This window comes from Alosa sapidissima, chromosome 20 (genome assembly GCF_018492685.1).
Source record: "Alosa sapidissima isolate fAloSap1 chromosome 20, fAloSap1.pri, whole genome shotgun sequence".
NCBI classification, from domain to species: Eukaryota; Metazoa; Chordata; class Actinopteri; order Clupeiformes; family Clupeidae; genus Alosa; species Alosa sapidissima.
In genome coordinates, this window is record NC_055976.1 from 31,857,485 (window position 1) to 31,877,400 (window position 19,916).

General features: G+C 40.4%; 2 protein-coding genes across 2 annotated transcripts in view; one reads left to right on the forward strand and one right to left on the reverse strand.

Moving 5' to 3' along the window:
* ipo7 (importin 7) overlaps positions 1-3,395 on the reverse strand; it is a 32,974-nt gene extending 29,579 nt beyond the window's left edge. Inside the window, exon 1 of the mRNA XM_042073836.1 lies at positions 3,171-3,395. Within this exon, the coding sequence (XP_041929770.1) occupies positions 3,171-3,254 (84 nt within the window). The 5' untranslated portion in view covers positions 3,255-3,395. The remainder of the gene's footprint in view (positions 1-3,170) is intronic.
* A 2,202-nt stretch (positions 3,396-5,597) lies between these two features.
* Positions 5,598-19,916, forward strand: part of LOC121693960 (zinc finger and SCAN domain-containing protein 2-like) — a 30,225-nt gene continuing 15,906 nt past the window's right edge. Inside the window, exons 1-2 of the mRNA XM_042073851.1 lie at positions 5,598-5,736; positions 10,244-10,369. Of these exons, the coding sequence (XP_041929785.1) occupies positions 5,685-5,736; positions 10,244-10,369 (178 nt within the window). The 5' untranslated portion in view covers positions 5,598-5,684. The remainder of the gene's footprint in view (positions 5,737-10,243; positions 10,370-19,916) is intronic.

The following is a 19,916-nucleotide window of genomic DNA, read 5'->3' on the forward strand; positions in this document are numbered from 1 at the left end:
AAACAAAAGTTGGACTCGGGTACAATCACAAAAACACCCTAGAGTGCACTTTGGCGAAAGTTACGCTTTAAGTGTTTCCAATGCACTACCGTTGTGTTTGCTATGTTTTTGTTACCGTATTTCTACACTGGGATTTAGCCTGAATTAGCAGTATTTGTTGTTAATGTTCTGTATGCATACAATCATGTTATGGTAACTGTACTTTTTGAATACATGAACCTACTATTTTATAAGTTCAAATAGACACAAAATCTCGTTTTTATTCATTCCACTGGTAGTCTGTTTTGCTCAAATAGAGGCCCGGCCCTAATTCTGATCTCCTTCCAATAAAGGCCTGGACCGCGTTGCACTTGAGTAAAATAAAGGCCCGGGCCTATATTAAAGGATTTACGGTACCTTTACACTCAAAGTCAATTTTATAGTTCATCAGCCATTTTATAAGAAACTCCAGAAGGCTCAACTGTATTGCAAATAAAATTCATATCGTGTGTGCCACAAATTGTACCAACAATGTAGCCTACTTGGTCTCTAGTATACAAAAATGTTTAGCTAGGTGAAAATCAAGCTACGTCTGAAAACGTATAGAATGGTGTTTTCCGCAGATAGACTCTGTTTACAGTTTGCGGGATACGTCACTTCTGCTGACGTTCAAACAAAACAGAGAGCTAGCTCGCTACTCCCTCCCCCTCCCTCCCGTGCAATTGAAACTCTCCTAAACGCGCATCTCGTCTGTTATTGGTTGAAATGGTTTATTTTGCCTTTGAGTGGTTGCCAACACTTGTTGGAAGCAATTGTTTTTGTGTACAGATCTCGGAGCCTAGGTTGCCTACAGAGACGCATTTTTTTGACGGCCTGCTTATGGGGCAGGCAGGCAGCTAGCGGATCGTTAGGAAAGATGAGATGAATGTGAGGCCTATCTACTTCAGTGTACAGAATTGTACAATTTCTCATTAATGAACTAAAGCTGGTGTGTGTGTTGGGGGGGGGGGGGGGAGTAACACTATGTGGGGTGTGTGTGTTACAGTATGTGTTGTGTGTGGAACATCTTATTGTTGTTCCCAAGTAGCTGAACAGGTAGAGCAAGTTTCCCACGTCTGAGGCGCAGAGAGAACACACGCTAGAAGAACACACACACACACGCTAGAAGAACACACGCTAGTAGAACACCAAAAGTGATGGAACACCGAGTGTGTGTCTTTGGTGACAGTACTGAAAATGGTAAATGCAAAAATAGCCCAATGACCCTGAAGCCATGAAACAGGGAATGAGTGTGTGTGTGTCAAAACAATGTTGCTCACACAGGTGTGTGGGTCACAAAAGTCCTGCTTCATTGTCCCAGTCACACTCTCACACACTTGTACTGGTTTAAAGCAACATCAAAGAACTTTCCCTCTGTCGCACACTCTATTTGTTTACCCAGCACTGGCTTTGCAAATAACAATGTCCACAGACAAGGTAGAATGTGTTGCATGATTTATGAAAGTACGATGCACAGACACACAGCTGAACTTAGCTCATGACGTGACTCATCCCTCTGTCACTCACTCAATCACACACTTTTCATCTCACTCATACACACCTAAAAAAAATAGATAGATAAATAGATAGATAGATAAATAGATAGATACCTTATTGATCTCCAAGAGGAAATTCAAATAATCATAATGATAATAAAACCTAATCACCCTCACAGCTCTACTCAACACACAAACTCGGATCCCCATGGATAAGGCTCATATCCATTTCCCAAATGTGGACTGTCATCAGAGAACAGGAGAATTATTGATGAGAAATGACAACTGACATTATTATTACACTTTCTGTTTCCCAGCCCCCAAAACAAATCATCGGTTATAGTTACACAAAATCGCTAGTACTTTCCTAACGTGTGATATCGCAAAGGATCGATAACGTTTATCAATCAGAGTTAGTGACGGTCAATTCGTTACACGCTGAGGTCGAGCGCGTTCAACGACCATTGTCCGCACCGGGACGCTGTCCGCATTCCATCCCCTTTATATCAGACAATAAATTATTTCACATCTGTAGCACTTTTAGAAACGCGCGCGCTCTGCATCCCATGACCTCCATCGCAAAGGTCAGAGGGCGATCTGAGCGCGCGGAAAGCGCCCCCCCCGGTGTCACCGAATTCCATCTGGCACGCGCATGACGGATGTCTACACATGCTGACTAATTCTCCGCATCATTCCCGGAAAGACCAAATAAACTGGACAGTAGAACCGGTTCGTTTCAATCAACGTTACCGACAGACATGCATCACTATAGCCCGGTCAACGCCAGTGGTCCGGTTTGATCCCATGCCTTTTCTAAAATTAGTGGCCAAGATAGCTCAGCTAACTTCAAGTTGGACATCAATGTATCTGGTTAGGAATTGTCTACATAAACAAAATATTGACTGGGTAGAAGCTCTAACCACATAACATTTAATGTTATTGATGACAGTCATCACGGACTGCGTCGGTAACTAACTACAGTGCGAGAGCAAATAAACCATGTATAGAGGGTACATTCCAGACCCGCCGATGTGTGACAAACATTAACGTTACCGCATTAAGCACATGACACGTGAAGACAGCGGTCAGCTAACTTGTTCGCGTTTGCAACACGTAAAACCTCTGGCTAACATTAGCCCTTTAGCAGGCTATGCTAACGAGATGGAAGAGTCAATAATTAAACATTCGGTTTATAAACCCAATCGCCAACAAACTGTGAAATTACAAGTCCGTTAGCACAGTGTTCTGATCTGATGTGAAATGTAATGGGAATATTACGACATTACGCTCGATGAGCGACTTCAGTGTGCTGGATGTCAGATTTCCTGCTACGTATCAAGCTAGCTACGTAGCAAATGCTAAACTCCACGTTTGAAAACAGTAACGTTAGCTGGCTAGCGGACATGGGTTGAAGGGAGAATGGATTCATAGCCTCTGACATGGTCCGATTGTTTCCATATGCAGGTGTAAAGTTACAACATCAAATGCAAATACATGCGTAATAATGTATATGTTGGTCATTAAAGAGGCTAACTGACAAGTCAAGGCTTGACATTTGGTGGAAGCTGCGCCAATAACGCGAATACAGGCTCCATGCCGTCCTGCTGTGGTGCTGGAGGCCTGCTTTTAGCAAGGGCCACCATCTCGCGATTTTACCTCATTCAGCTGCCTCTCCGCTGCTTCACGGAGGTTGGGGTCCATAGTGCCCCGTAGGGCCTCGATCAGGGAGTTAGGATCCATATTAAAGGCTGTGCTGTGGATCGGATTCAGTAGCTTATACGATCTATGAAATCCCAGGCAATGCGCACATGGACGCGCGGTTCTCCTGCTACCGGCGCGAAAGGAAGAAGGACTAAGATGCCCGGATAGTTCAGCGCCAATCTCTTCCTCTCAACTTCCGCTTTCACTGACAAGCGCTCTTGGAGTTGTAGTTTTATTGGTGGGTGGACACGATGCTGCCCCGTCTGTCCTCAGTTTGCTTTATTTATTTAAGGTTAAATTATTTAACCAAAGTTTGAATAGGGAGAAACAAACTGTGACTCATATCTTCCCAGTAGCATAGTCACCTCTTCAAAATATCTCGGCTAAATCAAGTGTTTAAAATACTTAAGACTACATCGGGCTACATGCATGTAATTAGGTCTGGCCAACATATCAAGTTTCTTAAAATACCTTTAAAAACGTCATTACTTATGCGACCTTAGAGTAGGCTACTGTAAATATTTCTGGCTGGATTCGGGTACAGGACAGGGGTGGGTGGCCTAATCACATACCAACAGAAGATGGAGAAATTACACCCTCGAAAAATAAATGATCATGAACCATGATGGTGTAGGAATTTTAGGTAGCCTATAATTGTAGGTCTATATTTGACTACTGTAAAATATTGTTTTTATAATGGGCTCAGGCCGCAATGCAACCACTAGCCTACATATCAACAGTTCCATGAGCATAATGTGATGTCTTTGATCTAATTGAATATATGGGCCTTTGTGGTGGTGGGGGGAGTGTGGCGTGATGCATGCAGTCCAGTTGAAGTCATGCTACATTTACCACATTTACATGTTTTTACTAGGCTGTCAATCGATAAAAAAATCTAATTAATTACATACTCTGTGATTAATTAATCTAAATTAATCGCATATATAATTTTTGCTGTGAAAGTATTTTAAATATTTAAATTCAAATGAATTATTGAATAATCAGCATTAGTGACATTAGTGACAAGTTTAAAGACTCTTTTATTATTATTTTCATTGTTCAAATAATTGCCATAATAATCTATGATATGACCTAATATGCTGAGGAAATAAATTCAAAAGTGCTTCGGGAAGAAGTTTTTTTTCGCATACAAGACATTTCAGGCCACAGATATAACCTAGGGGACACAATAAAAATAAATGAACACTCCCCTCAATGTCAACACTTATTTCTTTGCATTGATGTGCGACTATAGAGTTGATAAACTCCAGTGATATGCAAATTCCTTGCTGCAGACATTGCAGAGGACTTTATTTTCAACACTTTATTTTTTTATCAACACCATCAGGCCGTTTTTTAAAAGTAAATGTTCCAATCAATGATTCAGGCAGCACGTTTTCTTTTTTAATTTTTACTGACTAGAACAGCTCGGGGTCAGAGGTCATATAAATCGATTAATCTGCACTCATTTTTTTAATCAGTTATTTTTTCTGAAATTAATTAATCGAAATTAATGAGTTATTTTGACAGCCCTAATCTAAATTAATCGCATGGATCCATTTTTGCTATGCTATGCTATTAAAAACAAGTTTGGCAGATGAGTGAATCAATTAACAGCCAAACCAACATTATACACTTTAGAGTTCAACCTGTATGATAATTTATGATAATTTTCCCTTTGGGTCAGATTTTTAGCATGATAAATGAAAATGATTGAAGTTACCACTCACTGTCAATGACATGTGCAGAGTAGGCTACCAAGGTGCGGAATGTGTGGAATAGGGCCTACCACCTATGATTTATCAGGTTTTTTGGCCATTCAAACGTGTAGATTTTTATTCACATAATTACTAGGTTGTTGCATTTTCTATCCAGTAGGTGGCAGTCCAGGATAAGAAATAGCAGTTCAAGAAAATAAACTAAATAGTAGGAACAAAGTGGAATGGAAGTAAATGTAACCACCTTCTACATACTTTTTCAAGTGTGCAACAAATGTAGTCAATTTATTAAGGGAGTTTGTCGGTTAGTTAGTCGGTCATAGGGTAGGCTCAGCAAAACGTTAGCAAACTTAGCTTTGACAAGTCTGGCGGCTAGCATTATTATTGCTTTGCATTGAGGTGCTACTTCAGACTTGAAGATGGTGGGCAACGGAAATTCCTTACTGCAGAAAGTAGATTGATTGATGTAAACAGTTTTGGTCTGGGCGTTCTTTTTAAAACGTGTTTTTATTTCTGTATTTAACTAATCGAAATTAACATCTTGTTTTGACAGCCCTAGTTTTTACATGCACGTTTTTATCAATGTCAATTGATTTCTGCACAACCAGATTAGACCGCTTGCCCTCTAGGGCGCTAGAGAGTTTTCACAAAATTCACGAGATTGAGCTGGTGAGAATCGAGAAAACAGTCAAAGGTCAAGTAGTAGCTTGGACCAATTTGAGACCGAGATACGTGTACATTACGTGCGCTAATGTCGCTTAACCTGGTTAACAAAGACCGTGCCAGGCTGAACGTAACCGAGGGTGAGTCTAATGTTATCAAACGGTCTAGGTTCTCGGAAAGTTAGTTATTAACCAAGCCTTATTCTAGTATTGTAAATGAATGTTAAATGTTAGTGAAGTTAATGTTGCTGGCTTCGTTTGTCACGAAGAGGCCGCGCATCAGTCTACTTATCGGAACTCCCCCTATTACCGTCGGTCCCATATTTCCGCCGTCTTGCGTGTATGTGTCACTTAATATCCATTTCTATACAAACCAAGACGGCGGACTCCTAAAGAAACGCATAGGTGTATCTAAATTAGCTATGTACCAAAAATGACATTTGACCGTGACTCGAAGAGCTGTAAACAGTGTCGTAAGGCTGCGTGTAGGCCTACACAACCGCTTGGAGCTCCAGTGGAATTTTAATTTCATGACGAGAATTCCCGGTCTAGCCTAACCGTCCATGTGCCGTTGAAACGGCGTAAATAGGCGACCCATCAGGCCAGCACTATAACTCCGCGCGTGGTAAACAAAATCGGTTATTTCAGGCAGTAAATGCTCCCGTTAAGAACAAACCAGATTTTGTTCAAATCTACACACCTATGGCTACTGAAAATGTAAGGTTCATTTAGCAAAGGTTATTTTGAAGTGTTAAACATCTTTGTTTTAGAATTTCTGAACAAAAGTGGTGATAATTGGGGGTGTTACATACTGAACGAGACCGTAACCGAGGTATCGTAACACCCCCAATTATCACCACTTTTGTTCAGAAATTCTAAAACAGGAGAACGCGAGAATGACTGCCGCTGACTCACATAGGCTCACAAGTAAGAAGCATAAATCAGCCTTAAACTGCTGCTCCACACTTCATTTTTGCCAGCAGAAGATTGTATTAGAAAATGTGGTTTGGGAAACGTAGACACAGAAGTGAAATGGGTTAATGGCCTCCTTACACCAAAAAACTTTGACAAGATTTAGGAAAGATTCTTGAAAGATTGGAGTCTTTTGAGTAAAGCTTGAATGTAATATCATACAAACCTTGCGAAGGCTTGGTAGCTTAGGCTACATGTTTCGGATATATCACATTGCACATGATATTCATTGACTCTCATGTTGCGCAGTAGGCTAAATGTGGTTATCCAACAGATTCATAACTTCAATAATTGTAAACAATTCATATAGGCTAATTAAGCAATATAGCACGAGTGAGAGTGGGGTTGGTAATGGATATTCCCACGGGTGTTCGGCCGTAGCCACGAGGCCGGAAGCTTCGAGTACTGAACCTTTTTTCGATACGAGTGACGCAGGCAACAACAGCCGTGGGAATATCCATGATCAATCCCACGATCACGACTGCTATATTGCTTTTATACAACAATTCTACCACAAACTAAATAATCTGAAAACACCCCAATATTGTTTAAAAATGTTAATTTCGACATCGTTCTTAAGCATCAAAAAATAGTTCCCTTTTCAATAGACAGCGTCTTGGTTGCTAGGTAACCAACATTCCAGATCCCTCGTTACTGGTCTTTGTGGTTTACGTGTAAGTCTGGCTGAAATCACATTCATATCTAGGTTTGCTACATGCATGTTACAAGGACACTGGGCCATGTCATGTAAGGGACATGGTACTGCAAAAAAACGGAAACAGCCTACATTGCAAAACCACTCAACTTTATGAATTTATGGTGAATAAATGTTACACTACTGTGCACAGCCTGACGCGACGATGCTAGCACGTTAGCAGCGGTTAGCTAACTATGCTAACGTTAGTTATCTACACGTCTCCTCCAAGTGACAATCATATTATACACAATACACTATGCTGGCAATGCTGAGAACAATTAGCATTCTCGTGTATCTTACTTACATTAAGTTGACTGTGTGGCTTAATCCACAGATGTGGTGAAGCATTGTTTTGTTATGGTTTGCTAAGGAGTAACCCATTGCTTGAAATAGTGGAGAGCTGGGATGAGAACATTGTGTCAAATCTTGGCATTGTATCGCGGAGTGATTTATTATTAGCTGTGCAAAGTCTGAGTTGAAATGTCCAGGGATATTCCAACTCATGGAACGTCTCTCGGCCAATCAGAAACAAATAAATAGCTCCATAGAACCCAATTGTTGTATAATGACAACCACTGCCTCTGGAAAATAAACGAACAGTAGGCCGCAGATACATTGAAAGCACAATTTGAAGCCATCCCGAGGCGACAGCTGGAGCTGTAGAGTTGGAGTCTCTGATGCACAGGAGGACATTACGCTTAGCTCAGGAACTTTACAGTACAATCAATCATGCCACCCAGGATAAAATGTTATTAGATTCGACTACATTTCAAATCCATCCCTCCACACATGTTGCAATGATTGAGAATGAACGTCCCAGAGTGGAGTGCTGTCTGCTCGCTGGGGATGTACCCTGGGTGCTCTGCTGCTGTTTTGCTCACTGGTTTTGACCCATGGGCAGAAAGTTTAAGGTTTTTCAACAGTGATGCTGCACAAATAGCTTTAGGCTATATTAGATGCTATATTGGCTATATTGGTATGCAAACTGCATACAGGGAGCCTTAATTGTTGATGTCGGACATGACGAACATCTACACATCTTGCATTTTGAGCCGTGATGATTCAGTGCTGCCAAAACTCTGCTGCCCCCTCAGTCTCTGCTCCCACCCCGTCTTGCCCTGTGCTGTGCAGAGGGGTAGTAGAGTGTGCAGAGGGGGTAGTAGAGTGGAGAAAGCCATTGTGTGCTGTGTGGAGGGGTAGTAGAGTGGAGAAAGCCAATGTGTGCTGCTTTTACTGATTTATTTAACCATACATGCATTAGGCCTGCTAATTCAAACAACGTCAAACTTGGCACTGCACATAGCCTAGTCCTTAGGTTGAGAGTTCAAATCCCACTTGAAGCATTATTGTTAGAATACTGTTGGGTTGTGGAGGTTTGCACACTATAATATTACAGCTACTTGTCCATATGGACTTGTAGTGCAGGGCAAGTATAACTGTATATTTACAGGCTGTTCATCTTAGGGGCGGTGGTAGTGTAGCGGTTAAGGAGCTGGGCTAGTGTGCAGTAGCCTAGTCTGAAAGTTGTCGGTTCAATTCCCGGCTTCCACCGTTGTGGCCTTGAGCAAGGCACTTAACCCCATGTTGCTCTGGGGACAATGTAATCCCTTATAATATAGTTGACATATGTAAGTCACTTTGGCTAAAAATGCGTCAGCCAAATGTAATGTAGTGAGTGTTTGGGAATGAAAGCTCAGTTGCTCACATTTATTTCGTGCAACATTTTACGAAGCAGCTGACAGGGCCACAGACTTTGAGTGAGTCAGCAGCAGAAAAGCCTAATTACTGCAGCAAGCATAAGTGCCCTAGCCTGGTGTTTAGGGTGCATCGCAGACAAGTGTCCTATATCTTCCATCAGTAATCCATCGCATTAGCGAACATTAGTGTTGTGGCTAACTAACTTAGCTCCTGTCAGTATGATCAGAACACAATGGGATGACGGTCGACAGACACAATTACAGTGCTGTTATCAATTTGCTCAGTATAACCGTGTTTATGTTTCACAACTACACCAACAATCAAACTAGCCTCCATCACTCAACTTAGACAAACATTAACATTATTTTACCTATGGAAATAACAGCAAGCTGGTGAAAGATTAGTAGCCTACCTGTAGTAAAAACCAAGCATGTCGGATAAACATAACATAAGACATTACTTACCTACCTATTCATTTGAACAGCCCGAGACCAGTAAGACATTACTTAATTACTTATTCATTTGAACAGTCTGAGACCAGTAAAGCATTACTTAGTTATAGTAAAACCACCAATCACTGCCTCTTACTTTCGAAAATTCTAAAACAATGATGTTTTTTAATACTTCAAAATAACATTTGATAAATAAACCTTTTTTACTAGCCATTGGTGTGTAGATTTGAAAAAAATCTGGTTTGGTTCTTACTGGGGATTTTACTGCCTGAAATATCTGATTTTGTTTACCACACTCAGAGTTTAGTGCTGGGCTGATGGCTGCCTATTTCCACCCTTTCACACGGCACATCAACGGTTAGACCAAGAATTCTCATTGCAATTCAAAATTCCACTGGAGCTTCAAGCGGATTTGTACACGCAGCCTTACAACACTGTTTACAGCTCTTCGAGTCACTGTACAATGTCATTTTTGGTACATAGTTAATTTAGATACACTTATGTGTGGGTGTGGGCGTTTCTTTAGGAATCCGCCGTCTTGATTTGTAAAGAAATGAATATTAAGTGACACATACATGTAAGAGGGTGGAAATAGGGGACTGGCAGTAATAGTGTATTGGTCAAATATGCACTAGTAATCAAACAGCAGACGCTTACATTGTAAACATGTAAAACATATATTAAGTGTAGAGTCCTGCAGGAATTAAAAATGAAACATAGCAGCTGAATCTGAAGTTGATCAAAAAACAACTTTTGTAAACAAACATTGTAAACATGTAGTGCAGTGTTACACCACTCGTGACCTGTGAATGCTCAATTAATCGTACAGGAAAGATGTCGCACCACCGTCCTCAATGTGGCAAGAGTTTTACTGAAGAGGGGAATGTTTCCAAGGCCAAGTTGAAGACGGCAAAAGTGGTTCTAAAGGACTGCCTGGCAACTGGAGGACAACGAGGTGAGGACGCTACATTTATAAAATGATGTATAACAATTATTTATCAAACACCATACAAACTACACAACACTACAAATATTTGTGTTAAAAAGTGCTAAACATAATAACTGAAACAAGAACAGTGAATTAATGTGTGCAATTTTAACAAACACTATACAAACTATACAACACTGAAGTGCAAAAGAAAGTGCAAAACATTTCAAAATGTGCAAAGGTAATCACAGTCACTGCTTATGGCAGAGCTGACGTCTAGCATCGCTACAGGCTATCCTCATTGGTGTTAAAAAGAACAATTTAAGGGCCCTTTGTTAATTGCACTCTTTTACAAGTGCAGACCATTTATGCTTATTTTCATGCAGGCTGTCAGACTGTTGCTCTGCAGCCTGTTCCGCAAGTCTGTCTTGATCTATACACGGAGAGTGAATGAAGTTTAGATTCTCACTATCCAGTATTCTCCTGTCTTGATCTACACACGGAGAGTGAATGAAGTTTAGATTATACCACTATCCAGTATTCTCCTACACTCCTCCGCCAGAGTTGCTCTACGCGAAAATGTGACTCAATTCCTCAGCTATAGCATTCCAGTTTGTTTTCACTACACGACTAGTCGGAAAGAACATGTCAATGCAAAATCAGGGCTTAAAATTCAGTTTTCAAAATGGGGGGGGAATTCCCCCCTTAGGTTTTCATATAGGGGGGGATTTACACAATTGGGGGTGGGGGGTTGGGCGGTGATTCTGATACCAAGTCAAAAATTGCGATTTCGGTACTTCTTCGATACTTTCTTAAAAATGTACTTGATTTGGGGGCCCCCACCACCCTGACGTCATCAGTAATATATACTGTAGTGGGATCATTTACAACAGTGGCCATCCTAGATTCTGCTTTACTCTCTCAACACACACTGAAAATGATTGCTTATGTGATATGTTTCTATTTCATATCTTTTTTAATTCATATAGTGTATTTAGTTAATAATGTATAGTATTTTACTAGTTGCTAAACATATTCAGTCATTTGAATCCTTCATATTGATTTTTAAACTATTACACTTAGGCATATCTTTAATGTGGTGTGTAGGTCTAATTGAGTGCACATTGGTGATGTGTGTAATTGAGTGCCTGTCACTTTAAGAAATACGTGAGTAATTAGCCTTCAGCCTGACGGTTTTAGGATAGTGATTAAAAGTTGCGCATAGAGCGTAAGGATATGTGGATGCAATTCATTATGTCTTATGTCATTAGATAAAATAATTGTTCAAAAAACTAACAAGTCGAAGACAATCTTTCTGGGATTAAGTGTTTTGCAATGTTCACTAATGATTTTAGTGAGCATTACTGGCATTACTGAGCTAGCAGGATAGTTACCAATGAGCTCTCTCCAGATGTAAAAGTTTGCCATGGTTGCGTAGCCTATTTGCGTAAGCACAAAGTGGTTCTCTCTTTCTCTGTGTGTGTGTGTGTGTGTGTGTGTCTGCGTCTTTATGAGGCTATGTTCAATTCAACTCGGTAGATGATCTGTCCTGTCAATAGCACCGCATTCACGCCACTTCATGATTAGATTAACGTCATCAGACAGGCTGTAAAATTATGTATGCGGGAATTTCTCGCATTATGGTGACTAGAGATGCGGGTCTTGAACAAATTATGCGCAATACCCGCAATCCCGCAGTGAAATTTAGGCCCTGATCATAATAAAAATGTTTTTTTTTACAAACACTAACATTTCAAGTCAACTCCGTTGTTGCAAGCCTTACATGTCCGTAGTATGTTGGCATTTTCGCCTATTTCAATTTCAACAAGTGCCGTCACGTTTTTCTCGAGCCACGAGGGGCAGGCTAGTCACTGTTATTGTTAGCGACATAGCCTCTTTAGCAAACCAGCACGAAAAACAAAGCTTTACATTGTATTGTACGCACAACAAGACTGTGCAATGTATAAATTGGTGACCGGATTAAAACAGTAATGTAGTAAAGTGTGCAAGAACATTTAAAATCGACAATAAATCGACCAACGTAGTACGCAATTAAGCAATTATGGGCGCAGCCATTTTTGTTTTCAACTCTGCCATTATTAGACTATCGATCATAATTTTAACACAATCTAATCTACAGTATTTTTGTATAAATACAGATTAAAATATGTTCAATGTTTCTGTCTTGAAATATTTTATAATATATGCATGCGCATACCTGTGTAATATACGCATGTGCTTACCTGTGTAATCTGACAAAACGGATAGCTACATGACACTCAGCACAGCTGCAAATATATATTGTTTTTCCAAATTGCAGCGTCCACTGTAAGGATGAGTAATAATTTGACTGATGGCATTTTACTGTGCTAGGCCACAGATTTGCCTGCTATCAATTAGGCTGTCTGCCAGTGGCGACTCATGAGGGAAGTCAAGGTAATGGTTAATGATTACAATAAATGGTAACGAGAAGAATCGTCAGATAGGCTACGTTAGTAAATTCCTGTGAAAAATTGATCATTTGAAAAGAATTTTAATCATTCTCTATTTTTAAATGATTTTACCTTGTGTTTTTTTATGATCTTTACCTTTTGAACTATTATTTGACTATATTGCCCTTCTATGCTTTTGTTATTATTTGGTTTTGTTTATGTAAAGCACATTGAATGACCTCTGTATGACATGCGCTATATAAATAAACTTGAATTAATTTGAGAGAAAAAATAACTGATAAAATAGCGCAGATTAATCAATTCCTTTGACCCCGAACCATTCTAGTCAGTAACCATTAGACTGTAAAATGAAGGAGAGAGAAGAAAATGTGCTGCCTAGATCATTGATTGGAACATTTACTTTTAAAAAACAGCCTGATGGTGTCGATAATGTCAGGGCTGGTGAGGCCAGGTGAGATACTGTGGAACCAAAAGCAGACTCAGGAAGCAGAGAGTAAATCAAGTGAGTTTTAATGACAAAACACAGAAATAGGCAGCCAGGCAGAGGGACTTGGCAAACAGTGCACAGTCTGCACACTCAAAAAATCCAAATACGGCAGAGGTACAGGCAGGCTTCAGTCAAAATCCACTGGCAAAAACAGGCAGAGTTCGGTACACGAGTAGGCCAAGAAAAACACAGGCAGATGAATCAAAGGGGCTAGACAAGACTCACGTGGCTGAACAGGCTTAAGTTGGCAACAAAAGAATACAAGGTCCAAGCGAAGGTTTCCAAAAAGGTTTAGCCGAATTAACAAGTCCAAGAAACAGACTTCGGTAGTGATGTTACCCGTGAACCCCCTGCTTCGAAGCGTGTATTGAAGACATGAACCAATTTGGAGTGAAGCTTTGTATCGGAGCTTGATTCGTTTTGTGATAATCACGTGATCAGTGACGTCCAAAGCTTTGTTTCACACACACCCACGTGACTGCTTCGAAATTTAATTCAAAGCATTAAAGTTGCGCGACACGGGGGGCGCCGTTGTGGGTTGTTGAAAAAGGAGAGCCAACAGACTCAATAGTGTTGCTGACACGAAAGCTTATAGCCCGGGCTTTTAGCTCAATTATCAGCACGCTCGACTCCCGTTCTAAGGTGCGTCTGTTTCGCGGGTTCGAGTCCAGGCGTGTGCAGGACTGAATCGCAGTTACAACACAACCCAGATTACAATTGGTCTAAGCTACGTACTCAATATAATCACAGAAATGTGTGTGCAATGTGCATGCCCATTCTTTATTCATCTCCCTCCTAAATTGATGTATTTATTTACAAATACAAGAAATGTTCACAGCCAAAATATTACCTTTATTGTTTTTGTAGAGAAGGCAATTCCATTTGTATTTATGCAGGGTACAAAATAGGCTTAGTTAGGCCTATTTATGACATTATTTATTTCTCCATTAATTCATGCTCAACATTTATTCATCTTCGACTCAAAGACATTCATGGCTAATGTCTGAAACACTTCGTGACACAATGCTATCCTTAACTTTCACCAGCAGAGTTCTGAAGCTTCGAGTACTGAACCTTTTTTCGATACAATTGGATTGAAAGCTTCACTGGTTCAGAAAGCTTTCTCCTGGCACTGCTTAAATGCTATGGCTGACAAGGAGAGTGGCAACAGGTGTGACAGCGCAAGCACTGATGATTGGGCAGCTCCCCTGTCAGTCAACCATGAGCCAGGACCGAGGGAAAACCTGGAACGGAGTCCAGGGACAGCAGAGGCACAGACAGATCACAGACCTGGAATGGAGTCCAGGGACAGCAGAGGCATGACAGATCACAGACCTGGAATGGAGTCCAGGGACAGCAGAGGCACAGACAGATCACAGACCTGGAATGGAGTCCAGGGACAGCAGAGGCATGACAGATCACAGACTAAGTGGGGATTCTGGGCCGGACTGTGACAGATAAAAATAAAGTGTTGATTAAAATAAAGTCCTCTACAATGTCTGCAGCAGGGAATTTGCATATCACCGGAGTTCGCACATCAATGCAAAGAAATAGTGTTGACATTGAGGGGAGTGAAATGCCTTGTATGTGAAAAAAAAACTTCTTCCCGAAGCACTTTTCAATTTATTTCCTCAGCATATTAGGTCATATCATAGATTATTATGGCCATTATTTGAACAGTGAAAATAATAATACAAGTTTTTGAACTTTAATGTCACTAATGCTGATTATTCAATGATTCATTTGAATTTCAATATTTAAGATACTTTCACAGCTATATTATATATGTGATTAATTTAGATGAATTAAACACAGAGTATGTAATTAATTCGATTACATTTTTTAATCGATTGACAGCCCTAAAATGAATTATTGAAGACTTCAAGACTCACCAGTTCCATTACACAAAGGCAAAGACAACTCTTCATATTCTTGTTCATTTTTTAAATCACAGTGAGTGCAGCCTGTATGTTAAAGTGCCCTGGCTCTCACAGTTTATAAAAGTAGTGAGAACCAGATAAATCCTCAATCTCCTCTAATCTTGTCTTTGTTTCCTTCATGATTTCCTTTTATACGTTTCTTATGTTTAAAAGGAGATATCAATCATCATCAACAATGACAAGCCAGCTGGAACCTGCCACTCATTTTCTCTCCCTCTCGTGCGTGCTCAGATGCATTCTCAATTAAATGGAGTAGCATATGTTCAAGTTGGATCTTAACTAGTGCTCTTGGATCTTAACTCGCGATTAATCGCTGAATTCCTATAGTTAATCACGATTAATCACATATTTTATCATATGGTTAAAATTCTATTATTTTGCATTTCTGAACTTTCCAGGAGTCCATATTACACAATAATTGCTTTATTGTTATCTTGATTGGGATTCAAATGAAAGCAAAGCAAGTTACTTTATTAACTGAACTTTAAGACGTTTTGATTATTTCAAATCAAATTTCAAAAGATGTGCAGCAGACCTGAGGCAACACAATATTCTTCAGAAATTTAGCTGATATAAACTGAAATAAATTCTACCGCAGAAGTGCATGCACAAAATGTAGGCCTACACACATTATAAAGGGCATAACAAACAGAAAATATTATATTCATACTATATTCATTATCTTTGAGTTTAGTTGAAAATAAGGAACTTTTCAACATGAGTGCATTGCCATTTTATAGGCCTACAGTCTCTTGCCACCAGTGTTGCCAACTTAGCGACTTTGTCGCCATATTTAGCGAGATTTCAGACCCCCCAAGCGACTACTAGCCACTAGCGACAAATCTAGCTACTTTTTCTGGCGTTCTTGGAGACTTTTTGAGACTCTGATGTGATGGCATGTAATGTCCCTTTTTACTCTTATGAGTGAGCAGTGAGTTCGGCTGTGCTGTGTAAGTCTCATGCCTGTTTCGTTTGTGAATTAGCCTACGTCGAGTTTGCCCAAAGCGTTGCCCCATGATTATAAAAGTAATGACTGGCCTATGTAGTATCAGCCCATGTTATCCACGGAAGTAGATGTTCTATAGATCTAACAGCTCAGACAACGTTATTGGAAGGTGCAGCAACTTCGGGTGAGATTACAACCAGAGTCAACGAGACGAGAGCAATGACATGATGACAGGGAAACAGGGACACGCTTTCCACACCGTTCAACAAAGGAAAGTAGGCTACAACTTCATTCACAAGCAGATAGTTCAAAATCGAGCATACAAGTTAGAAAAACCTAAAGCATTCATTTAGGCTATGTCGCCTCAATGTTGTCAATGCAGGACAGACTGTCGGCTGAGGGGAAAAAAAAATATGTCGGTCTGTCTGAGTGACATTAACTAAATAAATCCAAAATATAGCCATTGTTGTAAGGTTAAATTGTGTGTAGCCTATGGTGAAGTTATAATCAGACTTCAAGCTGTGCCAAGCAAAGGCAGCAGTTGGGAATAGGTTGGAAATGACTGATTTTCAGCCACTTAATGCTCATTCTGGTGTATACTATGACAAGATGTACAGAATTAAAGGGCCGTCACCGTTTTTTTTTGGGGGGGGGGGGGGGTCACAACCTGGTGATGTAATTGATATGCAAATTAGTGCGTGACGTCATCTAGCGACATTTAGCGACTTTTGGAGCTGGCTTTAGCTACTTTCCATTTGAAATAGTTGGCAACACTGCTTGCCACACACATCAGCGCCAACGTTTTTTAAAAAGTGTGTGACTTATGTTTAGTTGATGTTATGACATGTAAAGTTAAGCACACATTTAATGCGTCAGCCTAGGCTACTACTCTTTGGCCGGCTCGTAAGCCCAAACAAGTGTGTGCAGCATGCGCCGTTAGTAGGCTATGTAAAGGCATCATCATAAAGATACATTTAATCTGCATCACGCCCCATTTTAGAGGAAAACAAGTTAATATTATATCATTGATTCCAATGGGAAAGACCGCTAGTAATCACACGTTGACGTTACATCTATTTTTAATACGGCAGTTATGAAGAATTATGTTTATGTAACTTACTCATGTCGAAACTATGTACATTACCAACCTAATTCGTTTGCAATACCCCATGTTGAGAACACATTTAGCATGTACACTTACCATAATATCCCATGCATGTGGAACTTCAGTATAACATAGCCCATTCTCACCTACTGTAGTTGTAGGAAATAGGCTACGCTCATATTACAAGTGATAGAATGAATGTGTGACTTATGTTTAGTTGATGTTATGACATGTAAAGTTAAGCTTGCTGAACTTAGTTATAGTCAGCCACGGGCAGTTTGACTGTGCCTATCGATACATTCGTGACACTCCTGTAAACTACAAAGAGCAAACCATAGGAACATGGTCACATTAATCCCATAAACACACAGATAACTCTTACACCAACCTTATTTTGTGGCTTTTATTCACGTTTGTTTCAAGATTTAGTAAGTATACTATAAGCCCTTTTCGCTCCCCACTTTGATGCAGCATAGGTTTCCATTATATCAGTCATCTTTTCCCTAAAAGAGGGCATGTACGTGCAGCACATACAACGTTCCATTCCATTCGTCAGTGCGTATTGTTTAGTTTCCGGTCTAGCTAAATCCAGTGTGGTGTTGTAGTTGTTCTAACGCTACTAGTTGTTGCAACAGCATGTGAAAAAACTACAAAGTTTGTTTAACCCAAAAGAACGTTAATCTCACGTTAAAAAAATTGACGCCGTTAAAATAGGTTTACGTTAACACCGTTAATAACGCGTTTAACTGACCGCACTAATCTTAACACTTTGAATGCCACGCTTTTTTCCGAAGCTTTGGCCCCGAGTGCCAGCAATCTAGATCATTGTTGATGATTTTTGTAGAGCCACAGCATATTCTATGTTATAGCTATGGACACATACTATGGCTCTCAGTGGGAACAAACCGTTTATGCCTCTGTTCCTCAGAAAACCCAAGCTAAACAGTCGCTAGTTTTCATCATCATTTTGTTGTTGTTTTTTTTCGAGAAATGGAGATATAGGGTCTTTTATGAAATATGTGCTGTTTGAGCCTGACACTTACATTTCTGAGTCAAAGGACTTGTGTAAGATAAATATAGTTTTTCTGTTCACAAAACCACCATTGGGAGAGAGGCTCGGCACGGCCCGTGGTGGGGATGGAACTCCTCAGCACGGTGGTCAGTCACTCTTTCTAATGTTTTTGACCTGGCGTGGTCTCCCCTGATTGTGTGGTGATCCTGGTGTCCCCTGATTGTCGTGGTAAATGCGTTAATTGCTTAATACTTTGTAACGCCTTATGTATTTCAAAATTAATTGCGGTGATGAACGCAATCCACTTAGTCGGGTGACAAAATAAGAGAATCTTGGCCGTGATCGATGTGATTTTTTTTTTTATTTAGTTTCTCATGCAGACCGGACGGATAGCTCTTGGTGCAATTGCATGTCTCTCTATCATCCAGCCGTTGTGGAAGTGAAAGTGAAAGAGTCTCTGGGGTGACTGGTCCACGATCAGAAAATTTAGTTTTTGACTCAGGACATGTCATTACAAGTAAAAGAGGCAGAGTCGAGTCAAGTCTCGAGTGAATAGTATTCAAGTCCAAGTCGAGTCGCAAGTCATGCCAAATTGTATCAAGTCGAGTCTGAAGTCATTAAAATCATGACATGAGTCCAAATCATGTGACTCGAGTCCACATGCCTGTTTCATAGTTTTGTGTAAGATTTAGGCTGCAATTTTGAATTAGAATGTTTGGCGAATGATGATAGATAGCGCAGTGACATTCAACCAGCAGATGCCGCTGTTCGGACGCATCACACGATTCGGAGGCATATCACATAGGCCTAGCCTCCCCGTAAATCCTCAAGTTATGGCCAGAATAACAATTGCCTACCAGTACCATATGGCTGTCAGTCCAGCACACTAAAGACATTGTTTCAATTTAACTCAATGAAATTAAAGAGCTGCTCTTAATATTTTATGTTGTTGGTTGGTTTAATATTGTTGCCAATGAAACGTCGTTGCCTTAGGGTCTCAACACGTCGCTCTCAAGCTACCAGTCTCTTGCCGCCCCCTTCTGAGCTTGCCTTAGGCTACTACATTTAAACACAATTGACCTGTCGCTAAGCCCCACCCCCCCCTTGGTACCGTGTGAAAACTCAGACAAACAAACCAAACTTGATTAGAAATACATTGTGGACAATGGCAGCTGACAGTATATGGGTCATTCCACGTCAATTCAACCAGGGCCCATGCAAACTTTGAGCCTCCTACATGGTTTAGTTCTTGTGCTATGGGCTTGTGAACTTTGACAAAAAAAAGAGGCTGAACAAACTGTAAAACTGGCTGTATCTTGGAAAGTATTGATCTTACATAAAAGTCATTTTACAGTGTGTCTCCTGGATAACATAGGTACAGTGGGCATCGCTTTCAAATGACCACTTCTTTCGTGCATTACGAGGCGTGAAGCTGCGTGAAGCTTTAGTACCACTTTCAGCCACTGTGCGTCGCTCTGCCACTGTACATCGTTCTGCCTGCCGCCCCTTCTGAAAAAGCAGGATCTACCATTAAACATAATTGTTGCCGAGAGTAATCCCAGCCTACGAATTCAATAACAAAATAAATCATGCATAATTAAACATTACCTCGATTTAGGCTACTTGGGTAT